This window comes from Molossus molossus, unplaced genomic scaffold (assembly GCF_014108415.1).
Source record: "Molossus molossus isolate mMolMol1 unplaced genomic scaffold, mMolMol1.p scaffold_m16_p_1, whole genome shotgun sequence".
Lineage (NCBI taxonomy): Eukaryota > Metazoa > Chordata > Mammalia > Chiroptera > Molossidae > Molossus > Molossus molossus.
The window spans coordinates 60,116,871-60,143,759 of NW_023425344.1; the positions used below are offsets into that span (position 1 = coordinate 60,116,871).

Sequence of the window (26,889 nt, forward strand, 5' to 3'; positions counted from 1 at the left end):
TGCTAGGCACTTGAACTAGTATCTTGACATGGACTATCCAGTGATTCTTTACAACAGCCCTGTGAGACAGGAACTACTTTTTTGTTGTTGTTGTTAAGATTTTTTCCATTGATTTTTAGAGAGAGTAGAAGGGAAGAAGAAAGGGGGGAGGGACAGAGAAAGAGAGAGAGAGAGAGGAACTTCAATGTTGATTGGTTGCCTCCTGCACATGGCCCAACCAGGGCCCAGGATGGAGTCTGCAACCCAGGTACGTGCCCTTGACCTGAGCCAAACTGACCAGGGCAGAACTATTTTATACTTATGGATCAAATAAGAAAATGGAAGTGCAAGGAAGTACATACATCTAGGGAGAAATGAAAGTAGGGATTGAAGACATGCACCCACAGTACACTTTGTACAAATGAAGAATCTTGTTTAGTACAGAGTGGCGAAGGTTGCCATAGAGATTTGCACTGAAACTAAATAAAGTCTCAGGGATGGTTTCAAAGGGGAGGAAGATAAAATGATGGCAATGCAGACTGGGGCTGGGGGAGACCCAAAACTATCTATACATTTAAAGGTCCAGAAGTGACCACCAAAGCAGAAGATTTCTCTTCTCAATTTGGCATCCTCCCAGGGCAGAGCATACTGATGTGAGGAACACTGGAGACAGGCCTGGAAAGAGGAGACAGCTCACAGAACTGATGGAGAGCAGGAAGGAGCAGGAAAAAAACAAAGATTCACAGGAAAATAAACAAAGTTTCCAGGGCCTATTGAATTTTGCAATTTGGTATTCATTATTAATCACAAAAGCTATTATATTCTTTTTTTTTTTTATCCTCACCTGAGGACATTTTTCCATTTTTTGTTCAGATAGTGTGGGAGGGAGAGAGAGTGAGAGAGAAACATCGACATGAAAGGGACACATCGAGTGGCTGCCACCCACATGACCAACCAGGGCCGGGGACAAATTGCAACTGAGGTATGTGCCCTTAGCGGGAACCGAACCCGGGTTTCTCTGGACTGCAGGCTGCCGCTCTAACTGCTGAGTCAAACCGGCCAGGGGAAAAGCTATTATATTCTTTATGCCAAGCAAGATCACACACAATCTCACATAAACTTCATAGCCACCCTCGAAGTATGTGTTATTATCTGCAGAACAGTTCCAAAATGCAGTTTGGGGGTGGGGGGGAGATAAAGACAAAACCCAAACTGCAACAGGTTGAGAAGTGAGTGAGTGCATAGAATATAGTCTGCATTTGGGATAAATTTGGGATAGTAAGGGATTGAGCTCCAACCAAAAGTTAGTCATTTTAGCACTGCTTTCTAATTTCATCAAAACAAACCTCTAAAAGGACGTGATTTTCTTCACCTTTACAGAAGAAACAGATTTGGAAGCTCAGTGTGGTCCTGTGGTTTATTCTTTTCAATAAACCCATTACATTCCCAAAGAGGAAACAGATAGCTTCAACAGACATTTACTGGGAACTTTAGTGCACCAGAATAAACATGTGATGAGAACATGTACATGAATTGTCACATTGACACTTCAGTTTAAATGTTAGTTTCTGATTAGTAATGATGTGACAATTAAGGGCCTGAGCCTAGGAGTCAAGCTCCCTGAGTTTGGAGCTTAGCTCTGCCATCTGAGTGTCCTTGTGCCTCAGTTTCCTCATCTGTAAAATGGGCTTCCTTGGGAAAATTCTTTAATACATGTAAAATACAAAGAACACATGCCTAGAGTATGGTTAAGTGTGGGGTAAAACATTAGCTAGTAACTTAATGGCCATTTTACAGCCAAGAAAAGAGAGGGTTAGGAAGGATCTCAGAGTTAGAAGCTCTAAGAGCCTGCTGTGGATGTGGGATCTCCCAGAAGCCCTTGTGTTTTACCCTCACCACCATCATCCTTCAGAAATACCTCTTGAGGGGAATGAGGGAGTGGGAGTGGGTGTTTGTGTTTGTTTGTTTGTTTGTTTGTTTGTTTGTTTGTTTGTTTGTAAGATGGGATTCACCCACACATTTTTTTTTCTGGGTGTGGGGGGAGATTCAAGGGGAAAGATATGGAAGAAAATGAGTTGTGATGGGTAACTTCTCAGAGATACAGGAAGGGACCGGGACCGCCACAGGCACAGGCACAGGTGCAGGGTCTGAAACCTCGACCAGGAGAGGCCCAGGAAAGGAAGCGAGGATGGTGTTCACGTCTTGATTTTCTTTGGAACCAGGGAAAAGAAATTAGGAAGAAGTTTATTTTTACTTTGCCCTCTTGCTGGCAAGGGTGCACAACCAATGTTCCTGAAAGAGATTTAAAAAAAAAAAAAAAGATCTCTCCTACCCTTTCTTCCAAGATCTTCTCCTTCCCCCTCCTCTCCCCAACCACCACCACTCCTACTTCCTTTTCTTTCCCTCCCTCTGCTGGTTTGCTGGTTACTTCCCAGGTCCCTTCTGTCCCCGCTACAGTAGGGTCCAAGCAGCTAGCGAGGGAGAGGGCGAGACTGGCCGCGGACTGTACAGATCAGAGAAAGAAGCCAGTCAATCTCTCTCTCTCTCTCTCTCTCTCTCTCTCTCTCTCTCTCTCTCTCTCTCACACACACACACACACACACACACACACACACACACACACACTCACACTCACTCACTCACAACTCGGCCCGGCCGCACCGCGGCTGCTCCAATCCCTGGAAAAGGCGAGCGAGCGCCCTCCGGCCGGCGGTGCGCACCCCGCTCCGTGCCCCACGCAGCGCTAGTCCCGGTCCCCAGCGCTGCGCTTCCGACGGGTGTGCCCCAAAATAAAGCGGGGAGAGAGGGTAGAGACAGATCCTGAAAACACCCCGGCCACACACGCCGCGACTTAAGCTCTTTCTCAGCGTCGGAGTGAAGACGGCGCCGGCAGCGCCCCGCGCCTGTGAGATCCGCGCCGCCGCCGGGGAGAGCCCACCTGCCGGTCCGCCACCCGCCAGTGCAAAAAGAGGGGCTTGTCGCTGTCCTGCTCAGGCAGTGTCCGGAGCTCCGGGCGCTCTTGCCCCAGCTAGTTTGGCGGTCAGCCCTTAGCTCGCCCCGGCCCCTTGCGCCTTCCGAGTGTCCCCCTGCGGCGCAGGGAGCGGACGCGCCGCCGGGACCTCGCGATGGCAGGGGCGCGCAGGCTGCTCTGCCTGTGGCTGGGCTGCTTCTGCGTGAGCCTGGCGCAGGGAGAGAGGCCGAAGCAGCGTTTGCCGGAGCTCAGCAAGACTGTGCCAAGCGACCGCTCAGCAGGTGGGGGCCCGAGCCCCGTGTTGCGGCCACACGACAAGGTGTCGGAGCACATGCTGCGGCTCTATGACAGGTACAGCGGCGGCGGCAGGGCCGAGGCGGCGCGGACACCCGGGTCCTCTGAGCGGGGCGCGCAGCGTCTGCGCCCCCAGCCCCTGCGCGAAGGCAACACGGTTCGCAGCTTTCGAGCCGGAGCAGCAGGTGAGTGTCCGAGGAGCACCGCCTTCTGGGGTCCCTCCCCAGGTCTCCCCTGGACCCCGCAGAGCCTCTTCGTCTGCCCGGGGCTCTACAGTGCTGCCTAGGACCTTTCCTCGCCCTTAGCAGCTGCCCTCGGAGCCCTCCTTCCCGGCTCACCCCGCGTGTCGCCAGCGAGTAAGCCCAGGTTTAGTCTCAAATGGGAGAGAGAAGCAGGGCTCCGAGCTGCGAGGGGGTCTGCGGGAGGAACTGCGTGGGGAAGGAGACGGGCTACCCCGTGCCCAGTGGAGCCCTATTGCCCTGGGTGGCTGGGGCACCTCTGGGGTGCTTATGTTGATGTTTCTTAAGTCGGTCAGCGGAAATTCCCTGGGACTGGGCTTTAGCCGTGTTTACCTAGAAGCAGAGGTCATTTTATGCCAATCGCACGGCACCAGAGAGAAAAGTCACACTTGAACTAGACGCCTTCCTCAAGTCCTTTAGCCGATTCTCTAGACCTTACCCCCTCTTAACTCCAGTCCTCAGTATTACTATAGTTGACACTTTTTACTTGATAGTCCCTTGGTGGCAAACACACAAACTAAACCAGGTGCTGGGTCTTTCTATTACTTAAAACCCATCTGGGCAAACAGGGTTGTACCATCCACCCAGCGATAAGTGGGGGTGGGGAGAGCAGCCGTGGATGTAAACACCTCTTGGAATCTGCTGATGAAAATCTGCTCATTCCATTTTTCAGCACACAGATCACTGTGGACTGAAATTCATGGTTTAACAAGGGTTCTCCTGGCCCCTGTGGTGAAGGGAGTAACTTATGCTAACAGCCTGCCTCTCCAGTGCTAACAGCTTGAGGGAAAGTTTCCTGGACATTAACTAGGTTTACATGCTTTGAGGATGCACCAGACTTTTTTGTTCACTGCATTCAAGATAAAGGGAAACATAACTGCAAAGCCTGTGTTCAGTGAAACATTGAAAAATGGCCAAGAATCTTCAAGTAAGGAGGCAATGCCTCATGCTCTATCAAGTCTGTCAGAATCACTAGAAAGAAACCTCCCAAAGCTTTGATATGTAGGACTCCTGGAAAAAGGGAAAACCAAGGCATCCATCAAGGAAAGCCCTAGGCTGACACTGTAAATACACTCTAGAGCTCATAGGCATGATGACATTTACAATAAATGTGAATTATGCTTTCTAATGCAGAAGTCTTTAGCTAGAATCTGAGCTGAACCAGATTTCACTTTCTTCTTCAAACCATGAGCATAATCTGTAAGGACCTGGCCTCTGCTAAGGAAACAGAAACCTGCTCTGGGTCACCCACGGTACACCAGCCATATGAGGAGGCTGTCCTGACAGCTGACCACACCAGTGAATGCTCTGTTTACTTTTAGTGCAGATCTGAGGGCAGAGCTCGGTGTGGGAGCAACTAGAATTGGAAGGAACTTGGGTAGGCAAGGCAGGTAGATGCATGAGGATACTCAAATCACTCTTACCTTGATATTCATTTTCTTGGTAAGATTCCTAGGGAGTTGCTGGGGCACCCTAGAGATGAGTAGTATTTTTTGTATCAAGTTTCATTTTTAGTATGAATCACAAGATTTGGAGGTGGAATGTGAGTTTGTTTCATTCACACATATCGCACGAATTTCGTGTTTGTTTTAGGCCAAGTGAACCTTGAGTGGGAGATGGATAAGGGTTTGAATAACTCAGGCTCCATATGCTTTTTGGCTTCAACTCATTTTGTGCATTATAATTTCAAAGTGTCCCTTATCAGTCTCACTGTAGTCTTACACCATCAAATGATAAACTCTGATACCGAGGCCAGAAGTTCCCTTGAAATGATGAATTGCAGCTTGGAGCATATATACAAGGCTGTGTACCCTGATAAGAAAAGTAATCCCTTTAGCATCCTAGAGACTGTCTTAATGACTTATTCATCAAACGTGGACACTGGTTTTTGTGGAAGCCTACGTGTCATGTTACTACATTGGAGACTCCTGGAGAGGTGGTGCGTGCTGGACCCCTTCCAAGAGTGTTTAGTTACTAACACAGTAAAAGGACCTCATTATAAGGCAGTTCTGGCTCTGACAAGGCAGGACTCCAGGAAGGTGCTAAGGTTTGCATGTGTGTCCCTCTATCCGTATCAGCATTTCCATAACACCTTTTGTCTTGTGACATATGTTCTGATGTAGGTGAAAAATGCTGTCTGTGTTAATAAATTAGATGTTTTCTAGTCCATGGTATTTAGATTTCACAACGTATGGGCTTCTCTATATCAATGGTGTTCCAATTTTAATGGAAGGTCAGGTGGTAAACTGATTCTATGGAGTAGCTGCTGATCCGACAGACTTTCCAAGTGCTTATTCAGGCTGAGTTATAGCCTTAGAGCCCTATTTGCTACTTGGAACATACCTGATTACAATTATTTATTGTTCTAAACCTAGAATATCTTTGGTTGAAATTTAGCTGCTGTGGTCTCCCACTGATTACTTTCTACTTAAACCATTACTTGATGGTGGGTGGCATTCATCCTAAATACACTTTCCGCCAACCCCTTTCTCCTACCTCAATGCTATGCAGTTGGCGTGCCAAAACCGTTAGGTTTGGAACGCTCATACGTCTTTTTGTGGTGTGTAAAGGTTTACATAAAGATAGGTTTTATCTTTCCTTTGTAAAAGGTAATTTACAAAATTATTGATGACAGAGAAGTTCCGCTTAAAAACACCATCTTGAAGGAAGACGAGAGGGATATGAAATCAGCTTTTATTTTCATCTTAGTTGAAGTTATCCTTGGCTACTATAAAATAAAAGAAGAATAGTTTACATGAGGTTTGCTCTTGGCTTGATCTTTTAAGATACATACTTTGTGTCCATTAGTTTCTCATCAATCCCATAGTCACTTAATCTTGTTTTTCTTCATCATAAATTTAACCTCTTTAGGAAAAGCATTAAAGCACACATGTTATAATTAGGAAGCTGACATTATTTTAATTTATGACATAGAGTACAAAAATTGCATTGCAGCGGATATGTGTCACCTTTCAAGAAAATCACACAGACTTCATAGATAAAATTGGGGTATTCCAGACCCAAAGGTGAGAAAGGGGGAGAGTCTTTCCTACTATGACCAAAAATAAAATATCATTTGATGTGCTTCCAAAGTGCAAGTCTAAAATATAAGGCTTTAGGAGAGACATAATTAAGGGCTGAACGATCGCTCCAATAGAAGTCACGCCTGTAAAACACATGGGCCGGTGGGAAAGCACCATCTTTAATGGGTCTGATGGCAGAGGATATAATAACTTTATTAAAACATAGTTACCTTGACATTTCTGGTACCTAGAAACTAAGTTTGAATTTAGAGTACTTAGATTGTACTTAGATTATCTGACGTTTTTATTCCAAAGACAATAGTAAGTCTGGAGAGGGGGAGGGGGATGTGCAGCTGCTTTGAATTACACATCGCTTGGAATACATGATAGCCCTTAATGAAGTTTTTACTGTAATAGGCAAGACAGCTTTACAATCTCTGACATTTAAAAATCCATAATACCATGAATTCTTGATTATCCATGCTAATGGAAAGGAGAAAGAGAATGGGTTACATATAAAATAATTTAAATTTAGCTTTTTAGTATAGTTAGACACACTCAAAGAGACCAAGAGACCATGGGGGTCAATGAGAAAAGTCCCCTGGGCAGATAATTCACTCAGGGAACATTTGTACATTAAAAAGATATACATAATTAAGAGTATATTAAGAGGTTTTTATCTAAACAGTAGAAGTTCATAAGCACCCAGTTCAGATTTTTTAAAAAATAAAATAGGAACATGACTGTCAAATATGCTCTTAAGTATTTTGAAATTATACAATTTTTATTTGAAAGAGGCTTTAAAGAAAGCAAGTCCAATTCCTTCTGATATGGAAGAAGAAATGCATATCATAATTTATTTGCCAGACAATTTTCAAACATAACTGAGCTCATCTCAAAACCTATTATTTCTAATTTTCTAGGAGAAACTTTTGCAAAAAGGGGATCTTTGGAAAATGTTAACAGGTGTTACATAAAATTGCGTTCCATGGTCAAATAAGTTTGGAAGAAAATGATCAGTTTTCTTTCCTATGGGACCTTTCAGGGCCTTTAAATGCTAGTGAGCTCCCTGAAGATTGGATCACCTTCTCCTCAAGACAGCATTTTAGAGAATTGTAGTTCTAAGACATCGAGTTAGGAAATCCCAGGTTCAGGGCCTTCTTAATTTCTCAAGAAGATATGCAAAATTCAAGGGAAAACTGTTTTATTTCCCACTTAGTACCTACCTCAGGATGTTCACTTACATTGTTACTTTTGGACTTAGGTCTACTTTGCATTGTAGCATCCTCCTGCTCTCGTGTTTTACCCATCTGTGCATGTACTTTTTTAAGGCTCTCTCTGTCATTAAACTTTATTTTCCGTTTCTTTATAAATTCCTCTTCATTGTTTTCCATAGGATTGATATTTATTAATTTATAACTCATATTATTCTTTTAAGAGTAAAGCTACTTGATTTGTGGAAAGATTTACTAGAGATCATACACATTACTTTGTTAATGTTTTATAACGATTAATTCCTTGATTAAAGACATTTACTCAAGATACCAGTTAAATCCCTTATACAATTCCCATTGTTTATTGTATTTATTAGGTATAATAAAATCATATCTATTCAAAAGCCTAGGAAAAATTAATGACCAACTTTGCATATACTTGCTATTCTCTTTTCAGGATTTTTGTGCTGCAACATCAGAACTTTTATCCTCAAATGTTGATGGTTTCCCCATCTTTTCAGTTTGTATATCCTAGTAATCAGTATCTTAACTTTATTTTGGTGGTGGTAGTGGAAAGAAGTTTGGCATCACAAAATAGTCTCAGCTTGAACTTTCCTATGCCAAATTTCAATTCAGAATGAATTCTTAAGATTATGTTATGAACCCATGAAAACAGAATTTTGTAATGGAAACACTGACATAATATTAATCAAGTGTCACGAGTATAACAGGATAATATCTACTTTGGACAGTAGTAAATGATGACAATGTAACTGAAGAGCCCTCATATGTGGAATATATTTAGAAATCCATAAACTTTCTAGTCTATTCACATGTCAGTAGGGGTTATGTCTTAGCATGTGGAACGTAACGCAGTACTCCTGGTAACACATATTTTCAGGGATAATATTTTTTAAAGCATGGATATCTGATTATCTAAAACATCCACACATAGGTCATAGAACCAAGTGATCATGGTGTGCTTATTGACTCCTTTAATGTTCTACCTTCAAGATCCATCTTTTCTTGGCAACAGAACCATAGTAAATGCAGAGCCTTGATTTTATTCGGGCACACTTTAAAACAACAGTGTTATAAAACAAAAGTGTTTGGACACACTGATCCTACTGTATTACCAGTTTCAGGAAGTTTTTCTTACTTTACTGAGTGAGGTTCGGTTCAATATTTCTTTGATAAAATAATTACACCCAGTCATTTTATATATGCATCGTTTTTTGTCCAGTCCTCTGAGTTCACAGTTAAAACAATCCAGGACCAACATGATCTTATTTGTTTTTCCTTCAGAGAATAATTTTAAGTGCATGGAATTAATCTAAAGACTAGTTGAATCAAGTGTAATTGCTGCTCTTAGAAATGGGTTAAGAAAAATGGTTTTCGAGTTGAGAAGAGATTCCTAGAATTTTGATTTTTCAATTACCTTACACCAAGAGTTAGAGATCTAAGTGATAATTTTGACTGAACTGCTAGTTAAGATCATCTAATATGGCTAAGCCTCGTTTTCTCCAATGGGCTAAGTTATACGTGCTGTGCCCCTCAGTTGGGATGGTGAAACTCGACTGAGAAGTGAACGTGAAAATGCACGAACAGTTTAGAAGCCCTATATTAATGAGGTGTTCTTAATATTTTGAGAGATTGCCTAGCTTCCCACAAAACCTTAAACATGCCTAAAATGTTGATAATGGACAGCTGTTTATAAATAGAAAGAGGTGGCAGTCCTCTTTCACACAATCTGTGACATCCCAAACCTACATTCGAGAAGCAATTCTTTCTCTCCTGATCCTGGTGGCTGAATGGAGCAGGGTTGCACTTTTTTAACAATGATTTCTTGACGTTAGTTGTTCTAAAAGCATGGTCTCTAGATTAGCAACATCGACATCGTCTGGGAACTTGGCAGACATTCTCCAGCCCACCCACGACCATCTGATGAAACTTGGGAAAGTGAGGCACAGATTCTCTGTCTTAACAAGCCACCAGGGTGATTCTGATGCATGTTTAAGACACTGCTCTAAGATTCTGTTCCTAGAGTTCTGAGTATCCTAGCACAACCAGCACCTGAAATTTAAGATTGGTTAACCTGTGAGTCCTGGCCCTTTTAGTGGGTCTTCCCATGAACAAATGGTTATGAATTTGTATAATGGTAAGCATCTTTCACTTTGGAAGGTATATGACTGTACTTATAACAGGCTGGGCCCTGGAGAGGGCTTGGGAGTAAGTTAATCAAGACTTCTTTCCCTTCTTTCACAGCTGTGGAGAGGTTGGAGCCTAATCAATTTGCTAGAGGGAGGATGATGGGAGGAGGGGCCTCTAAGGCAAGTCTCATTCTTGTATGCTGAGGACCTGGCATAGTCTGCCATGTAGCAGGCACTCCGTAAATATTACAATTGAGCTGAATTAGCTGTTGAAGGGACTGAATAAGAAGACATCCCAGGGAAGCTATCAGCCAGGCAAAGGATTTTTTTAAAATAAATTTGCCATGGAAGAATTTCTCACGAGGCATTTTACCATGGATATGTTGAGTGGAAATACTATTCTACTTTATATACATAGTTCTCATAGTGCTTCTTTTCTGATGAACGGAAAGGAAACTCCGCGCCGTTCTCAGACCCAACAAGGGCTGTTGCTGACTTTGGGAACTTGAAACAACTTGAAAGTGTTTTCTCTGTGGTTTTAAGTAGGAAACACTCTTGAATCGGGTACGTTTACACATTTGTTCATTCAATAAGTTTAACAAATATTTTTCAGGATATAAATGCTCCATTCTGTGCCAAGAACTAGAAGTTCAAAGATTTATAGGACATGGGTCTGCCCTCCGAGAGCTCACAGTCTAGGAATGCCCTTGGGTGGAGGCTAAGAAGAGATAAACTGATTAATGAATATTTTGCTATTCTAGAAAAACATACATTATATCATCTTTGGCCATGTTTTACTTTGGGCATAGAAAATGGTTGTTTTGAGGTCCCATAAAACTCAGTCACTTGACTGGGACTCTGCAAGAAAAACAAAAAAACCTGTGAGTTGGTGTTCTATTTAGAAACACTCCATTCTGCCTTTGCCCAAAAGCCAAAGGGGGCAGAGAGAAGTTGTAGTTGTGACTCAGTAACCTGCAGCGAGTATTTCGCCAGTGATTGTGAGCGTATATAGCCCTGTCCTCGGCGCCCCTGGCATCTCTAGCAGCTGTAGTTTGTTTAGAGAAAGAAGTGGGGAAAAAGTTGTTCTTCGTTACATATTTTCTGAATGACTAAAATGTTTTCCCTGCTCCCTGGGGATTTAAGTAATCATCAAGATTTCATTTAGTCTATTTGTTTTAAAATCAGACTTTACATAGAAAGCTTTCCATTGTATGTTCTAATTCCCTTCGAAAACTTTCTGTGTGGGCCAGCATGAGGTACCACACTCCCTGGGCACCGCCTCAGCTGCCTCCCCACCCCCCCCCCCACCCCGGCCCCCACCAAGGAGCCAAACTGTTGCAAGGGTACAGCTGATCCTAGGTCACAGTTTCCTTGCTGAGTCCCTAGTGGTGTTCACTGCAGGTGCAAAGTAAATAAGTATTCCGTCTTTATTTGGTAATCAACCCCCCCCCCCAAAATTTATATAGGCTATAGAAACCTGGGTTCCTCTCCAAAATCGATTCCTTGCTAACTGGCTAACTGCTATGTTCCTTCATTGTGGCTTCTCTATAATGAGTAGGCTGTTTGTTCATGAAAGAAGCATTTACTGAGCACAGTTTAAGAATTAAGCTCTATGCTAGGGGCTGAAGAGTCTGGTGTTAATTACTACAAGGCCTTGTCTTTAAGGAGTTTATGGTCTCGGGAAGGAGCAACATTGTGATGCAATGGTAATGAGGCAGGGTCTGAACCGAAGGAGTGGGTTTTCATGACAAGCTTGCTCCAAGAGGTCCTGCCTGGACTTTAAGGAAAGCAAGAGTGGATGAAGGCATTTCAGGGAGAAGCAGCAGCAGGTGCAAAGCCCTAACAGGTGTTCAGAGAGGAGTATGGCTTGTTCAGAAACTCACCTGACTTCTAAACCCCTTTTCAAATTCACAGATATGACGACTCTAGAAAACTCAAAATACGATTTTGATGCCAATGGCCAATCCTAAATAGATTGCTGTAGATGTATCCCCAACCAGGAAAATGCAAGCTTGTGTCTGTGCCAGCAAACAGTGAGAAAACAGCACCACCTATTGGTAGTTATTGTTTGGCATCAAAAATGTTTATCTGGGAAGAGCTGGAAATCAAGCCTGTTGTAATTCCTTGCAAGGGATCTGTGAGATTATCTAGTTCACCCCTCACACCCTCCGTACCAGAAAGGGATCTTCCTGTAATAGTCTTGAATTATGATCATCAACGTCCATTTTCCCAGTCCCACAGAAGGGTCTCAGTGTCGGGCTAGACACTTAGAAAGTCAAGACTGATACTGGCTTGGATTTTTCCTCCATTCAGCAATCACCTTTATATCTCATTCTCATCTTTGACACTGGAAAGGAAACCCTGATCTCTCTGCAGCCCCTCACGTATTTGCCAACAATTCTCACGTCACTGTTAAACCTTTTTCCTTCCAGTCCGTGATTTACTATTTCTTCAAATCAAACTTGTACAAACATTTCCGGACTCTTTAGCATCTTGGTTCCTTTCCTAGTTGCTTTCTTTTACAATAAACTAGTTAAAATGAGAGTACCCAGAATTAAGCACACCACTTTAGATATAATTGGATTGAAGTCACATACAGTTAATGTTTCCCAGAATCCAAAGCCTATAAACAGCCTGAAAATGAATAAGCTGTTGTTTTGTAACCTGATAAAACCCACTATTTATTTATATCATTTTATGTCACTTTGTTTTTATTAATCAGAAATTTACACCTCAGATTTCAGATTCAATAATTCCCAATAGATATATATCGGAATATTGCAGAAGAATAGAAAAAGCGAGCACTAAAGCATTTTTAGTTCACAGTTCGAACATAGATATCCATGCAGCAATTCATGGGGAAGAGTAGAGAGCCTGCTGCAAAACTCCAGCTACTGAGTATGAGAAGATACTCATTTGAAAAATTAAAAGAATATGATATCTAAAAAATAAAAAATAGTGAGTATAATTGAATAGATATTATTATCATATATTCCTATTTGCAGGGAGGTATTATCTCACTCTTAGTTTTATACCTCCAGACTCATGTGCTCAAATCCATGTAACTCTCATATTAATATTTTTGTCCATTAATACTCACTAAGTATCTGTTGGGTTGTTTTACGGGGAAGAACATTGACTTGCACAGAACTTCAGTGCTTTAAGGCCAGAGAAAGCAAAAATAAAATGTGGGTTAGAAAAATCAAGGAATGTTTTGTGGAATGGTTGAGATTTCAAGCTCTTTGCTTAAAGAAATGGGGAGGAGGGCATCTAGAACAGGCAGATAGTGGGTCCCCTTATCCTAGGTGGAAATGGGGGGACCCAAGGCATCAAGTGCTGGGCATAGGCCACCTCTTAGGAACTAAAAGTTCATTGGCCCTTCTTAGGAACTAAAAGTTCATTGGCCCTTCTTTTGCTGAACGTGGGCAGCACGTGGTGTCCTCGTGGCATAGCTACCTGCACGTGCTGGTCCATGTCCCCTGCCACAGCGTGGGCAGCAGCTGCGGTTGGTGCAGCCCCAAGACCCAACCCCTCACAGTAAAAGCTTCATGTTTGTTAAGTAAGACATTGGTTTGCTTCAGTTCCTGTTCTCTGTTGGTTGTAGTGGATGTTTATGGGTAGTACACAGATAACACAAGGCTGTGTCTATAATTGCTATGCCATAATGCACTATTGCTAAATTACCCATTTCACTGCGTTTTAGAGCAGTCTCTTGGGCTTAGTCTTGCAAATGCAAATGGAACCAATTAGGTATGACTGGAAGAAAAATTAAAAAGTAATCACCAAGATTGTCTTTATCTAATATGTCTTTGATAAGGAAAGTATGTTGCATTCCAAGAAGGGAATTTTTTTTACCCAATTTACTTTTGGGTTTGCATGTTGATGGTTATCAAAATCCCAATTCTTCACTGCATACAAAAAAAAAAAAAAAAAAAAGTCATTTTTTTTTGGACTACATGACTACTAAAACTAGTGGTTATTCTAGACCACCACTGTCCAGTGAAAATTTAATTTAAGCCACAAATGTAAGCCACATATGTAATTGTAAAATTTTAGTGGACTACATTTAAAAATATGAAAAACTACAGGTGAAACTATATATAAAATGTTTTGATTTCAATTCTGAAGGAGCAAGGGTTCCCCACACCAACAAGCAGCATGTCTGGGACTTCACCTCAATTCTGACGCTTGTACCTGGACATGGCCCGGATGACACCGGGGAAGGGCTCTGCCCTCAAGACCCGCCTCCATCGCAGACGCTAAGACAAGTCCAGGTTGTGACTTGTCCTTCTGACCAACTAGCTCCATATTGGAGGCTCCTGTAACCCTTCTCCCCAAATATTCACATGTTCACCAATCTGGAAGCTCTCCAAACCTCCTTCTTGGGGGTTTTTGTGGAGGCTTCCTTATATAGGTACACGATTGATGAAATCATCAACCATTGGTGATAAACTTCAACCTCCAGGCCCTTTCCCCTTTTGGGATAGATCAGGGGTAAGACTAAAAGTTCCAGCCCTCTAACCACTGGGTTGATTCTCCTGGGAACCAGCCCAGAACCTGACCTAACCTCCTAAAGTCGCCGCATTAACATGACAAAAGACACCTTTATGGCTCTGGACACTTAGTAAATCCCAAGGGTTTCAGGAGTTCTGTGCCAGAAAAGGGAGGAAGACCAAATATGTATTTCTTACTATAAAGCATATAATCACAATATTTAACTCAGTATATCCACATATTATGCTTTCGACATGTAATCAATATAAGATAGAGTAATGTGATGTTTACATTCAATGTTGTAATACGTCTTCAGAATCCAGTGTGTATTTTATGTTATTTTATTATTATTTTTTGTTTTGTTAATCCTCACCCAAGGATATTTTCCAATGATTCTTAGCAAGTGTGAAAGAGAGAGAGGGAGGGAGGGAAAGGGAAAGAGAGAGAGAGAAAGAGAGAGAGAGAGAGAGAGAGAGAGAGAGAGAGAGAGAAACATCAATGCCTCTCACATAGCCCCCAGGGCCAGGGATCAAAACTGCAATCTAGATATCTGCCCTTGACAGGGAATCAAACCCACAACCCTTCACCCTTCGGTCCGCAGGCCAGTGCTCTAACCACTGAGCCAAACCGGCCAGGCTCCAGTGTGTATTGTACACTTACAGAACATCTCCCCCTGAACTTAGGCGGCTAAGCCCTGCTACTGGCCAGTGCAGTTCAGGCTAGCTAACGCTCTGGAATTGTTTTCTGTGTGCTGTGTGCTTTACCTGCATTCTTTTGATGACTCCTCAGGACAACTCTGCAGTTGATAGTGCTGAAGTCCTTTCACAGGTGAGCAAACCGAGGCTTAAAGAGCTTTGGTGATTGGCCTGATGGCAGCTATTGGGTGTGGTGGAGCTGGTGCTGGGCTGTAGGGCTTTAACTTCAAAACAATGTTCTGCATTAAAATGAAAACCATCAGAAGAGGCCATGTGGCAGACTTCTGAGACATTTATGGGACATTACTGAAGATTAGACACGGGGGTGGAGGCCGGTTAACAGCAGGTCACAAAATGTCTGGAAACTTCTGAGAAGAGGAAACATTTTGAAGCAAAATGTGGGGGGAAGGATCACGATGAATTTCCCCATTAAGACTCTACCACCCATGCCCCTCAGTGTTCCTTTCTTCCCTGCCCGGATGTTTGTTTGGCAACCACTGATTGCCACGTTCTTAGACTGACTTCTCTGCCTTCCGCTGTGAACGTCCATCCATCTGCTCCACAGCGTTTGGGTAAGACTCTGTGCTATGGTGACTGGTCTGAATTAACCCTGATGCCACAGAGGTCTGTGAAATATTATCCTGGTGTCATGGAGGATACAAATGCGCACAAATGGCCGTTCCCTCCTGTTTCCTTCACACATGTAAAAAATGAGCGAAATCTATTTCTCGTTTCACTTCCCTTGTGCTTGGGGACTCAGTAAACTCATTTTAAGTTTCCACGTCTTAATAAAAATATTTTGTTTTTACTGTAATATGTTTTTGATCAAAAACATAATTTCATGGTTGTGTGTATGTTTCTGAAACAAATGTGTACGTGAACAAGTACGCGGAGGAGGGACTCTGGGACCCGTCCCAGGACTGGTTTCTTGAGCCTAAACTCAGCCTTACCTCTAGACGATCTCTAGAGAAGGAGGCAACTTCTGTCCTCACTAATTGGTCTCCTGTTCTCATGCACGCGCTTATTTCTGGATTAGAAGAGTTGGAAACGCAATCGACCATCTCAGTCACCTCAAATTCATGGAATGACATAATCTTCAGACAAACTCTAAACAGCATTAATTCTTTAGGACACTTTTGAGTGTTGAGCTTATTTTTTTCAGATATATTATTATCTGAATATTGAGATCTATGGTCTTGCTTACCCACCGTCATCCTGCACCCTAAAGTTTGTGAGGCAGGTAGAAGATGTCCCTGTAGGACAGTTAAACCAGCATTAATAACAATACTTTTTATTTAAGAAACACTTATTAGACCTTTTATAAACTGCTTTGCACACATCTCCTTTAATTCTAATGATAGGAAACGTAGGTATTGTCTCCATTTTATAAATGAGAACACCAACTTATCCAAAATGGCTAAACTAGGACTTGAATTAAGGTGAGTCTTTTTTGGCCAGTGCTAGTGACCAGTAGACTCTACACTGCTTCACGTAAGAAGCTATTGCAATACTGTGTCAGATCTATAGGTATAGTTTTTGGTAGTCTCATAATTAATGGTGCTGTAACAATAGAATATTACTTAGCAATAAAAAAAGAATCATATCTTGCCATTTACAACAACATGGATAGACCTCCTAGAGGGTAATATGCTAAGTGAAATAAGTCAGGCAGAAAAAGACAAATACCACATGATTTCACTTATATGTGGAATCTACAAAACCAAAACAAATGAATAAACAAAACAGAAACAGACCCATAGATATAAAGAATAAGATAATAATATAAAGATGATTGCCAAAGGGGAGGTTGGAGGGGATGTATGAAATAAATAAATAAATAAATAAATAAATAAATAAATAAATATTTGTGTTTTTTTTTTTTAAAGGAAAAATGATCACAGCAAATGGCCCACTGAAGAGGGCAGGGGAAAAATAATAATAATAATAATAATACCAAACCAAGTTAAGTATAAAAAAAGATAGAGTTGATAAAACACAGCTCAGAAAAAAAAATTTAATAAATAAAATTACTCCTGTTAATTTGTTCTGTTCAACTGAGGTGAAATTTCCATAACATGAAGCTATTTTTAAGTAAGCAGTTCAGTGGCATTTGACACTTTCACGATGTTGTGCAACCACCAAGTCTGTCTAGTTTGAAAATATTTCTCTCGTTCCAAAGTAAAACCCCATACCCAGTAAACAGTTTCTCCCCCTTCTCCCATGCCTCTAGCAAATACCAATCTACATTCTGACTCTGGATTTACCCAGTCTGGATATTTCATATAAACAGAATCATACATCTTTAGCAGAATGTTTTCAAGGTTAACCCACACTGTAGCATGCATCCATTCATTCCTTTTTATGGCTGAATAATATTCCATTGTATGGGTATAGTCATCAGCTGAAAGACATTTAAGCTGTGTCTACCCTTGGACGTTGTCCTACTATAAACATTTATGTACATGTACCTGTTTGAATGCCTGTTTTCAGTTCTTTTGGCTATATATCTAGGAGTGGAATTGTGGAGTCACATGATATTTGTATGTTTAACTTTTTGAAGAACTGCCAAACTATTTTCCACAGCAGGTGATTCATTTTACATTCCAACCAACAACGCAAACAATTCCAGCGTTTCCATATTCTTGCTAACACTTGTTATTTTGTTTTTTTTTATTATAGCCAGCCTAGTATGTGTCAAATGGTACCACATTGTGGTTTTTTGATTTATATTTTCCTAATAACTACTACTGATGTTGAGCATTTTTTCATGTGTTTGTTGGCCCTCTGTAGATCTTCTTTGTAGAATGTCTATTTAATTCCTTTGCCCATTTTTAATTAGTTAGATTGACTTTTTTTTTTTTTTTTGCTTAAAGCAACACAAATTAATTGTTTTACAGTTGTAGAGGTCCAGAGTCTAAAATGGGTGAAGCAGGGTGCCTTCCTTCTGGATGGTCTAGGGGAGTGTTCCTGGGAAGGGGACCTGGCCCTTCGCGGATCCACCTAGAGCGGGCCAGTAATGTGCAGATTCTTGACTTCTTGCAGGAAAAATTTCACATGGGTCCAGGTGAATTTTAGAGGATGTTTATTTATTTTTTTAAAGGTGTTACTTTATTTTAATATGAGAGATAATGCTGTTTAGGAAGAGAGGATGTTTATTAAAGCTGGGGACAGTAAAACAAGGAAGCGCCTAGGATAACAGAAGGGGGACTGGGTGGGGGAATGAGCCCAGGCTGGGTTGCTCTGGCTCACTAAGAAGTCAGAGAAAGGGGGGCATGGGGACAAGTTCAGGGGTGTGCCCAGGACAAACTGCCCCTGCCCATTGCTGCCCTGGCGCAAACCTTGTGGGTCCCTTCTTGAGCTGTAATTTGTCTATTCTGATACGAGATTTAATCAGTTATATGATTTGAAAATGTTATATCCACTCTGTAGGCTGTACAGACATTCCTGATAATGTCCTTGGAGACACAAAAGCTTTTAATTTTGATGAAGTCCAGATTATCTGTTTTATCAGTGGATGTAATTTTTCTTTTGGTGCTTGCACTTTGGGTGTCATATCTAAGAACCCATTGCCAAATCCAGGGCCATGAAGATTTTACCCCTATATCTTCTTCCAAGAATGTCAGAAATGCAGCTCTTATATTTAGGTCATTAATTCACTTCGAGTGAATTTTTATATATGTGTGAGGTAGGGGTCCTGTTTACTCGTGTTTATTCTCTTTTTTTTTTTTTTCCCCTCCTAGGAACCCTTGCAAGCAAGGGACTGCATATTTTTAACCTGACTTCTTTAACCAAGTCTGAAAACATTTTATCTGCTACACTGTATTTCCATGTTGGAGAGCTGATAAACATCAGCCTGAGTTGCCCAGGGTCAAGAGGATGTTCACATCCTGCTCAGAGGAAACATATTCAGATTGATCTTTCTGCCTGGATCCTCAAATCCAACAGGAACCAAAGTCAACTCCTGGGTCATCTTTCAGCCGATGTTGCCAAATCTCATCGAGACATTGTATCTTGGCTGTCTAAAGACATCACTCAACTCTTGAGGAAGGCCAAGGAAAGTGAGGAGTTCCTCATAGGATTTAACATAACCTCCAAAGGACACCAGCTGCCAAAGAAGATGTCATCCTTTCCTGAACCTTATATCTTGGTATATGCCAATGATGCTGCCATTTCTGAACCAGAGAGTGTGGTATCAAGCTTACAGGGTCACCGAAATTTTCCCACTGGCACTGTGCCCAAATTGGATAGCCATATTAGGGCTGCCCTTTCTATTCAACGGAGGAAGAAGCGTTCTACTGGGGTCCTGCTGCCTCTGCAGAACAATGAGCTTCCTGGGGCAGAATATCAATATAAGGAGGATGGAGTATGGGAGGAAAGAAAGCCATATAAGACTCTTCAGACTCAGGCCCCTGAGAAGAGTAAGAATAAGAAGAAACAGAGGAAGGGACCTCACCAGAAGAGCCAGACCCTCCAGTTTGACGAACAGACACTGAAGAAGGCAAGAAGAAAGCAATGGATTGAACCTCGGAATTGTGCCAGGCGATACCTTAAGGTGGACTTTGCGGATATTGGCTGGAGTGAATGGATTATCTCCCCCAAGTCCTTTGATGCCTATTATTGTTCAGGAGCATGCCAGTTCCCCATGCCAAAGGTAGCCATTGTTCTTTGTCCTGTACTTTCTATTTCCACAGAGTCGTGAGACACACTGACTAAGCTGAGTGTGTTTTCATTTACATATCTGCCTGGGTGCTTATTTATTGCATTCTAAAGTGTAATAAGTAATATGGTTATGCTTCATTTTTCTTTAATGGTTGTTAAAGTACTACAAAGTCAGTATTGGTACCGAGAAGGGTATGAGAAAAAAAAAATGGATGTGTAAAATATGTTTGTTGTGTTCCTTCCAAGCACAGTGCATATTCAGCTCTGTGAATCTATAGGTGTCCACAATAAGCAAATCCCAAGAGGCCAATCTTGCAGCGATAGCCAGAGAATGAGTGGCTGTCGTGGGAACATGGGGAAGGACTAATTGCATTGATGTCCTGATGCAGAATATGTTTTGATAAATAGTCTCTTCTTAGATGAATTGTCCCCACGGGGGTCAGGGTCAGGGTTGGGCCAGGTAAACTCACCTCGTGAAATCTACCAGGTGTGCATTACATTTGCTTCCTGATACACATCCAAAAGGAAGGCAGAATAGGGTACAGTGACTCTGGAAACTTCTTCTAAGACTCATTTCAGCTGATCAGAGTTTACCTGTATTCTTTCAAAATCAATAGGAACTGTGCTTGATTGTAGCAGTCCTCAGTATTCTGACAAATATATTTTCAAAAGCTTCCTCAACCCCACTCCATTCTGCACACAAGTCCAAGTGACTATTCTCTTCGAATGTATGGCCAGTAAAATACAGTGGTGCCCTCTGGCCTTGGGGTAAGCTTATTGCTACACTTCCCTTCTTAGCTTATACCAGTTTGAATTTCTGTTATACAATAAAAACTGCTTCTAGGAATAGACTTCAGAGGAAGAATAAAGGTTTTGTTTTTGTTTCGCAACTTGAACTGAATCAACTTTTGCTGTTGTATAAAAATGGAGAAAAAAATTCATTGCCTCAAAGAGTAAGCGGTTTCTGCTTATAGACCCTGAGAGTAGCACGTCCGTCTTCCAGTCCTGTGCTCCCTGTGGTGCTAGACGTGGACGTGCAGAGAGCCAAGGGCCCACAGACGGAAGGCAGCAGTCAGCCCCAGGAACAGAAACTTGATTGAAATGCCATTTTCTTGTGAGACTGTCTCAGAAGGACAAGCTCTCTATATTTTCTAAGACGTTTCCTAAGATATTTTTGCAAATTCATGTTTTATAAACACAAATACGAAGTAAAGATGATGTACACTTACAATTATATAAAGGCCTTATCTTTCCTAATATTCATAACGGACATTTCACTGATGAAACAGAAGTTGTTCAAACTGGGGTAGCATTTAAAACGCACAACCCAAGTGCGGGACATTTTACAGAGCAGCTTGCTTTGTGGTGTCAAGAGGCAGAAACGGAGTCAGGATTCGTCTCTCCACCCCAGTGGCTGATTTTTAGTAGGCCTCTGAGTCTTTCAAATAACCGCGCTCATGCTCATGAACATGCTTTTTCTGGGTAGCCTGGAGAAGGCGTTTTCCTCTTCCCTCCTGACTCCAGATGGCAGGGCCGAGGGAGCCCTGATAATGTGGAGATACTCTGTTGGTTAGCTTTTCACCCCCCAAAACTACGCCATCCCTTGTTGGCTCTGCCTGCTTTGACTGTTCAAAAACGTTGCTATTGCTTCAGCAGTTACCATGGTTCTGGGACCTAAAGAATAATAATTTGAAAAACGCCTGAGGACTAAGTTAAGAATGGCAGGGACAGTTTAAGGAGAGAAGTGCATTAGTGCAGCGGAATGGTTCGTGTCCACGCCTGGTCACAGCTGGGCTTCTCAGCGTTACCGCTCCTGCAGACACCTGGGGTCGTGTTACTCTGCGGGGTCTGCTCCAAGGACTCGGGTAGAGCGCATCTAACAAGGTCATAGATGTTGCTAATGCTAATTGTCTAGAAATCACACTTTGAGTAGTAAATTTGAGAGTCAAATCCTAGTTCTCCTTCTTACCAGATATGATTTTGGGGGAGGTTACTCAAACTCTGTGTATGTTAGCTATCTCATCTTTGAAACAGATACCAAAAATAATAATAATAGTAGTAGTAGTATCTACATAAAATGAGATGTCGAGCACCTTGCACATAGTAGGCACTCCATGAGTATTTCCTACTGACGTTATTATTAATGGCCACTGCTGAGACTGAGGGGAACAGAAAATTACACGTAGGGGGCTGAAGAAAGACCCCTTAGGGAAAGGAATCAAGGGAATAAAAGATGTAAGACCAGAAAAAGGTTTGTAAATGTTTCTAGTCCCCTTTTAAACATCACAAAGCCTAAAATAGGATTCTCTCTGTGGGTTCAACAGGCCGTAAGCTCTTCCAGTAACGTTTCTTTGGAGAATAATAGAATCAGGAGAGCATCAGTTGCAGCAACTGAACTCATCATAATATTTGTCAGAACTTGGAATGGCATCAGAACTCCGGGGAGACATAACAGGGAGAAGTGTGGAGTTTTCCCCCTGAGCTTGAGCTTTCTCTTTGCCAAGTCGAGAGTGGAAGTTTGGCTGTTACATGGAGTTCTCGGTCTCTCATCACCTAGTGTGGATCTGCTGGACTTGTAAAGCATTCTGGTGGTTGCCTTTAAGGCTTTGTGGCTTTCAAGCGGTGCAGTCACCAAAAGGATGGGAAGCAGAAAGCAATATGATGCTGCTCCATTAGGGGTAATTTATCAGCTTCACAGTTATCAGCACAGTGTTCAACATGGTATCCAGAGTGAACTGTTTAAATAGAAATATAGTCTGAGCAACAGAGGAAAAATAAGGTCTCTTACCAGATCAGTACAAACACATGTGGAAAAACTGAGGCGCCAAAAAACTTTCAGACCTTAGATATACATTTTGCCCCAGAGAAAAGTTCGCCCAGGCCAGACTCCTCTGCTGGCCTTCCTTCTTCTTGGCCTCCGGAGCGAGAGCCTGCTCGGTGTGGCGGGGCTCTGCGTCTGCAAAAGCCGACAACCTGTTCCGTAATTCAGAACAGCTGTGTTCTGCCTTTCCCAAATTCCAGGCTTTGCCCTTTCCCTGATTCCAATTAGATAGTTTCTGGGCTATCACACCCATGTGGGCTGGACGGGAAGAGTGTGGAGCAAAACCCCATGGCCCAGGTCAGGAATGAAGGCTCTTAGCTGATGACATACTCTCCCCTGCTAATGCATTTATAATCAAATTCAACTCGAGGACATCATACGCAGCTTGGCAGGTGCGGGCGGACCTGACCACTGCAGATTTCATTCACAGGCACAGCAGTTGGGATTTTTCTGTTTTCTAGCCCCTCCAGCCAATCTGTTCTCCCAGGGAGAGACCCTGGAATTCTGCCATGAGATGAAAAATACCCATGTAGCTAAAGCCAAGTCGTATGCCTTTGCCTCTCTTCTCACCACCTTCGCAAAGATGGAAAACAGAGATTTCAAATGAAAATGATTGAACCATGGTTGCTGACAGAGATCCCGGAGAACCAACAAGGATTAGAGGAATGAAGTTATTTTTGTATGGAATGGTGCAAAAGCTAGGAATAGCAAAGACACAGGATTGGGCAGCAAAGACTCTAATCACTTTGAACCACGCATCCTATATAAAAAGAAACTCACATTTAATGAGTTCAAAATGACACACCCTCGATTAATTTCCTGAGTTTCCAATTCCAATCTCTGCTCATAATTATGAACTCTAAAAATCCTAACTCTTGATGTACTAAGTTACCTAAGCAAAAAATCACCTCAACTGATGAAGTCAGGTTTCACACTCATTAATAAGGGAGACTGGAGCCCTGGCTGGGTGGCTCAGTTGGTTGGAGTGCCATCCTGTATACCAAAAGGTGGTGGGTTTGACTCCCAGTCAGGGCACATGCCCAGGTTGTGGGCTCGATCCCTTGTCGGGGAGCATGCAGGAGGCAACCGATTGATGTTTTTCTCTCTCTCCCTTCCTCTCTCTAAATATCAATTAACAAAGAGGGTGGGGGACTGGGGAGAGAAGTAACACAGATTTGCATTTGTGATTGACAGACTTCTTCAGCTATATAAAAGAGAGTCATAAGAAATACAATTGGAACACAAAAACAAACAAAAATTATAGACTGGCAGTATGCTTCAAATGAGCAAATTACTGCATGGATCTTTTGTGCATGACATAATTGTTCCTGGTAATAGCAGCTTGATCAGAGGATTCCATAGTGAGGAAAAAAAGGGGTAACTCCCAGGAAAACTGAGAGGTTCCTGATAAGACACACCAACCCAGAATCACAAGCTTGTGCTGAATTCCATGAGCCCACCAGAGACTGCTCATAGTTTCTGAATCTATCATTTGTGAGTTAGAGCTTTTAAAAAAGGACAGGAATTTTCCTAGGGAACACCCATGAATACTTTCCATATCTACTCTGGGTCATTTGCACAGAACCTTTTATTTTTGTTGTTGGGAATGATTTCCATAGAAATAGGTAAAATGGAGAGTATGCTATTTCTTATAAGTATTTTGTCCACTTAGTATTTATTCGGCCTAAAGCATGCCCTGTTCTAGGCACTGAGGAATAATGATGCAGACCAGTGTTTATCAAATGAGGCCTCATCTACTTAAATAGATCACTTCATATGAAATTTAAATATGATAGGAGTCATCAAAACATTAACAGTAACAGAATAATGTCAGAAAAAAATCTAATATTTGAAAAAAACTCTGGGGCATTAGCATAAGCTGTTTGGATGATTGAGTCTTAAGAATAAATCAATAAGAGAAGTAGATGACTGCAAAAAATGTCTGTAGGAAATACCAATACTGATGAAATAACAGTGGTTATTGACCTTATTGTACAATACCTATTGCAGTTTGCGTGTTACACAGGTTTTATCGATGTTGGACAGCACATGATATGCCAAATAGAATAATATAAACTTCCTTTCTTTAAAGGGGAAATACCTGTCTTTGCAAAGCTAATTAATTGTAAGTCAGCATTCTTTTTAGTACATACTTAAAACATCTAGGAAGAGAGTAAAAAACAGTTGCCTATCAAAAAATAATGTCTTAATAATGTATGCCTATTCACAATAAAGTTGAAGTCTAACATATGGGTAATTGTTTTAATTAAAATAGAAAGACAAGATGAGACAAACTTGTTTTTTCTCTGCCAAAAAGAATCCTTTAAAAAAAATAGTATGCCATTTTTCTATATTATTTACTTCTTCCTTGACTTGTATGCACCCTTAACCTTTTAAACTTTTTCCAGTTTCCCATACTGGGAGTTTTAGGAGCATGAAATTAAAACACCAGTTCATTGGGGCAGAGGTGCCTCTGAGCCACAAGAAACGGCTCAAAAGCCTGAAATTAAAGAGCCAGCGTTTTGGCCTAAATCCTACTCCTGAATTCACACGTGACCTCTGGCAAGTTATCAAATTTGTCTCAAAATATGCTTACAACAATACTGGATTCACCTGTGTAAAAAAGACATTGAGGAGAACTAATGTTGAAAGTGTGGCATTTCTCATGCAGTTCCCACTCTGGCGATACGTAAACCCCCAGGGCTTGGAAAAGCGACGGCCCTTCAGTGCTGAGCAGTGTGTGGCACTCTCTAAATAAAACCACGTTTCACATGGATGACAATGGTCTCATGTGGCATTTTCTCAGGAACAGATTTTACCCATGCTTCTTTGGTCAAACTTCTGACATCCATGGGAAAACCTTAGGCCCCCTAGATTATTCCCCTAGGATATGGCCCACTCTTAGAACACTATTAACTCGTCCACATTGGAGTATGAACCGATGGAGCAACAGTGACCCCCAGTGGCCAGTGGTGTGGTCTTCTTAACCCCGGTTTGTGTTTCTAAGGAGAGGTGAATAATTACATAGTGGAGTAATCGCCATCCAATTCATCCTAGTGGCAACTGTTAAACAAATCAATGTCTCTTGACCTGGTTGTTTTATTTTAACAACAGAGTATAAATATCACTATAGCAGTGGTAATAATGTATCTATGTTAGATAGGGTTGCCTGTTAGGGTTCTTTATGATTAGCATAGGATTCAAAACAAGTGTTTTTTGCTGCAAGCCTGTTACTGAAAACATCCTAGAATGCATTAATCCCATTTAGGAACTAAATTGGTTTCAGTTAAAGAATTCTTGCTTAGATATCTGGGTTCAAATCCTCACTCTACCACTTACTAGCTATTTGACTTCAGACGCGTCATATGAGCTTTTTTACTCTATTTCTTTACTTATAAAATGTAAGAAATGCTAGTTTTGTAGAGGGAATAGAGGCACTACATACAACATGCCTGACATGGAGTGATAACCACTGTGGTTATGGTGGCGTGGGAGATTGGCGCGTGTGGAATGACGCCAGGGCTTTATTAAATTGTCGAAAGGAATGCATTATGTTTGCATCTTAGTGATGAGGGGTGACGAGTGGAAAAGCGGTTTCATTTAACTTATGTGCTCTTCTCCCATGTCTTTTCTAGTCTTTGAAGCCGTCAAACCATGCTACCATCCAGAGTATAGTGAGAGCGGTGGGGGTCGTTCCTGGAATTCCTGAGCCTTGCTGCGTGCCGGAAAAGATGTCCTCGCTCAGTATCTTATTCTTCGATGAAAATAAGAACGTGGTCCTTAAAGTCTATCCTAACATGACAGTAGAGTCTTGCGCTTGCAGATAACTTGGCAATGAACTCGTTTGAATGCCTAATTTCAATCAGTTTATTTTTATGGACTTTTTTTTTTTTTTTTTTGCACTGCCAACGCATTTTATTCCAAAAGATTTTTTAATAGTCAAAGAAGAATGAGAAAATAGACTGATAATTTCCACCAAGGACAACTGGACTGTATTTGTTTCGGAATGTAACTAAAAGCAAAAATTTAGTAAAGATGGACGTCTATTTCTTCCTTTTCTTTTTTTTTTAATCACACGAGAAAAATGACAATTCAAACTTTTTTTTAGAACTGTTAAAGAACACAGTGATTTATTTTTGTAACGGGCTTTGAAAATAGATGGAGAAACAATAATAGCTTATCATTTATCTCTACTCATAGAGAATAAAATAATTTTGTATTTTTAAGTAGGCTTATTGCCTTAGATTCCTGAGCAACTTAGTAAGTGCTAAATAATCCAATCAACTTTGATGTTTATCTTAAAGATGTTTGAGATGCGTGTTTACCTGTGTTTTTCTGCACATGGTACGT

General features: G+C 41.6%; 1 protein-coding gene across 1 annotated transcript; it reads left to right on the forward strand.

The window, feature by feature from the left end:
• Nucleotides 1-2,641: 2,641 nt before the first annotated feature.
• Nucleotides 2,642-26,408, forward strand: BMP3 (bone morphogenetic protein 3). The gene is made up of 3 exons (XM_036273690.1): nt 2,642-3,429; nt 18,800-19,710; nt 26,175-26,408. Exons 1-3 carry the CDS (start codon nt 3,105-3,107, stop codon nt 26,364-26,366), a joined length of 1,428 nt encoding a protein of 475 aa, XP_036129583.1. The 5' UTR covers nt 2,642-3,104; the 3' UTR covers nt 26,367-26,408.
• The last annotated feature ends 481 nt before the right edge of the window (nt 26,409-26,889 follow it).

Coding starts and splice junctions, on each gene's coding strand:
- BMP3 (XM_036273690.1), top strand. CDS start 3,105: ATGGCAGGGGCGCGCAGGCTGCTCTGCCTGTGGCTGGGCTGCTTCTGC. Junction 3,430..18,799: donor CTTTCGAGCCGGAGCAGCAG/GTGAGTGTCCGA, acceptor TTCCCCTCCTAG/GAACCCTTGCAAGCAAGGGA. Junction 19,711..26,174: donor GCCAGTTCCCCATGCCAAAG/GTAGCCATTGTT, acceptor TGTCTTTTCTAG/TCTTTGAAGCCGTCAAACCA.